The sequence below is a fragment of the Juglans microcarpa x Juglans regia genome, chromosome 5S (genome assembly GCF_004785595.1).
Source record: "Juglans microcarpa x Juglans regia isolate MS1-56 chromosome 5S, Jm3101_v1.0, whole genome shotgun sequence".
In the NCBI taxonomy this organism is placed as follows: domain Eukaryota; kingdom Viridiplantae; phylum Streptophyta; class Magnoliopsida; order Fagales; family Juglandaceae; genus Juglans; species Juglans microcarpa x Juglans regia.
Genome location: NC_054603.1, coordinates 5,806,653 through 5,809,788, shown reverse-complemented (window position 1 = coordinate 5,809,788; position 3,136 = coordinate 5,806,653). Strand labels below are relative to the sequence as shown.

General features: G+C 35.0%; 1 protein-coding gene across 1 annotated transcript; it reads right to left on the bottom strand.

Annotated features, from left to right (window-relative positions):
- Positions 1-877: 877 nt before the first annotated feature.
- LOC121266716 (cysteine synthase-like) lies at positions 878-2,934 on the bottom strand. The gene is made up of 4 exons (XM_041170516.1): positions 2,746-2,934; positions 1,831-1,892; positions 1,595-1,681; positions 878-977 (listed from the first exon to the last, which is right to left on the bottom strand). The coding sequence occupies exons 1-4, from the start codon at positions 2,855-2,857 to the stop codon at positions 888-890; spliced, it is 351 nt and encodes a 116-aa protein (XP_041026450.1). The 5' UTR covers positions 2,858-2,934; the 3' UTR covers positions 878-887.
- Positions 2,935-3,136: the final 202 nt, after the last annotated feature.

Genomic DNA, 3,136 nt, shown 5'->3' with positions numbered 1-3,136 from the left:
TTTTCCTATTTGACCCAAAATTGTATTATCACACTCAATAAGACATGCAAGATTATTAGAATCAAGGTATAATTAGGCTTCATGATGATGGTATATTTCTGCGTGCATGTGCAGTCTTGTTCATGGAGTTGACCTGAAGGTGGCAGAAACCATATGGAGTTCCATCCTAAGCAATGCTTTCACAGACAAAAAGTACTTGTATACGATATTTGTCTTTTTACTGAATAGTTATATACAATATTTATTATACAAGAAAGGGTTTCTAGCATAATTTCAAAATAAAGATGAACTTCAACAAGTTTATAAGGATTTATCCCATCTTAACGTTAATGTCTGTTGACTGCATAAACTACTCTTAATTCGAACGTCAGGCCTTGTCGATGTTATGTTGAATACTTGGGAATTATTTTTGCACCAACAAGCAGCATGAGTTTAATTTACACCAAACAAAGAAAATGAATAATATCGAAAATCATCAAGCAGAAGGGTTACTAGAAAACAAAATGAACGCTTAGATACCCTCCTCTTCTTCATCACATATAGTTAATCACCTTACCTCCATGGGGTTGGGTCTCTTCAATACACTCTTTGGAGGTACCACCAATGTCCTTGCAGCACAACCTTTTTCTTCGCACAACCCTTAAAACGGCTACGATGTCTACGCTTTTTTTTGTACATTTTCTGCAAATTGAAAGAAAAAAACCCAATATACAAAATCAGTGAGACTGCAACTCAAGAATTAAGTGAAATCAAAATCGTTCAAAGAGATTAGTATATGCAGTTTTGAGATACTACCCTCTTTTATCTTGCTTCAAGAATCGGAAATCCCAACTTGTTTTCCAAAGAAGACGCAATTTTTTATTCGATCAGATATTTTCTATAACACCTCAGTCATAACTCATGTTTTCTACCTCACGCCTGATGGAGTCAAAGAATGGGGAAGACAGATAACGCTCTCCGCAGCTAGGAAAAACCACCTGCATCACAAACAAAATGGACTCAGATCAGTATATGCAGACAGGAAAAGTTCTAAGCCATCTAAGCACACCCAAAAATCTCATTCTAGGCATAGCAACAACAAAGCATAAATGACCCGAATGCGAAAGATGGATCAGTTTTAGTCCTGACAAACAGAAAACATATAGCCCTTTTCCCCATTTATAGTTCTTTCTTGTAACTAGGTGTTCTCATTGTATAACTTCTGTGTACCTGGGTTTATGCCTTTTTGCAATAAAAAAAACATATAGCCTTTTCCTAGGGTCCAAACTGAGGTAAAGTGACCCGAACACCATGCACATACTCAACCATAGACATGAATTAAGTACGATCCAGGTTGGCTAAACAAGTCTCAGATATTGATCCTCCTTGGAATGACATTGAAGTAATAGGACAATGCAGTTACCAAATGTTGTGAATTCTTTTTTTAATTCCTTTTTTAAAAGATTATGTTATTACTTCAAATTGGACCGGAGTCATTTGAAAGTACACCCACTTCAAGCACTAAATCAATATAGGCACACTATCATAATATGGAGAACGAAGAACAGAAGGGGTTGTAATTGTATAGCAATTTGAAGCAGGAAATTAGACCTACAACAATGAGCTTTCCAGCATTTTCTGGCCTCTTTGCCAACTTTATTGCAGCAGCAGCTACCGTTGCACCAGATGAAATCCCCACCAGCTGAAAAACAATTCCCCCACGTTCAGCACAGAAGTGGATGCTCATAAGATAACTGCAACAAAAGGACTCACAATAGTACTCCTTAACAAAATTGGACTGTAATAAATTCTTAGAGAACCATTAAAGCTGATCATTATTAATTACCATACCAACAAGCCTTCTTTCAACGCAAGCTGCTTAGCAGTTTCAATAGCTTTCTCACTGGATATACCTGAAAAGTCACCCAAATATTAGGAGTCAGATGGAGATTCACATCTGCATTTGTAGCTGACAAGAACTTGCAATGTTTCGCTTTTGAATCTCCTAAAACTGTAATAATGCAGGTGTCTGCTATTTTGTTTGGATGGCAATATCTGATATATATCCCGTCCAATTCTTGTTTAACAGAGAAACTTAATAAAAAGAAAAAAAAAGGTATTGTTTAATAGAGACAGAATAACAAATATAAACAAGGTCTTCCAGATGTTTTTCTATTTTCGATAATTTCAAGATTGGCAGATAAACATTTTTTGGACCTGAACAAAATACAAATCTCGATTTGCTCTTTCGAGGAATAGACTTCAGAAAGCAACCAAAAAGAATCAAGTGTGTACCTTACATTAAACCGCTTAGTATTATAAAGAAATTGGAGACGCAAGGCAAGCTTCATAGAGCTGATTCACACCCAAATGATATGCCTCTTCAAAAGCACTAGTTAAATGATCTTTTTAATGCATGGGATTAAAATGATATAAACTTGGAAACAGGCAATCTTCTTAAGACTGGGAAATACCAAAAAACACTCTTAGATTAACTCCTCATCATCCTTTTTATGTAGTCTGGTCCTCTTGCCTTTCATATCAAAATCCACTCACCCATAATGATTACATTATTTATTGATAATAATCGTAAGGAGATGAATGGATTAGACCATTGTACTTGCATTTCCTACAAATGATAGGTTCTGACTGTGCTGGTATTTTACTATTTTCCATGAAAAATATAACACAATCATGAAAATTAGCACCAAGAACATCATATTACACGCCAAATCAAATTGGATGCTAATAAAATGGTTTCCAGACTCACTTGAATAACTTCATCAAGCACATTGACATCTAGAACAATAGGGATAATACCAGCACCGATTCCTTGGATCAAATGCATGCCTTTAACATGAACATGTATGCAGAGCATAGACTATAGTTAGAGAACTGTCATTTGAGAATAAATCCAAACCAAATAAGTTATATAGCATTACTAAATTCCAGATATGAAGCTGAAACTAATGAACAAATTAATGGCAGCCAAGTTCTACTAGAGATTTGACCACTCATAAATGCACAACTTTTATCCCAATAAAAGAAATCTCAAAACAAAAACTGATATTAATTTAACTATAAATGGAAAATCTTCATTCTGGTTTTAAAAATTGGATAAATTTTGAGTTTACGAGAATTTGTGATTGAAGTGCTC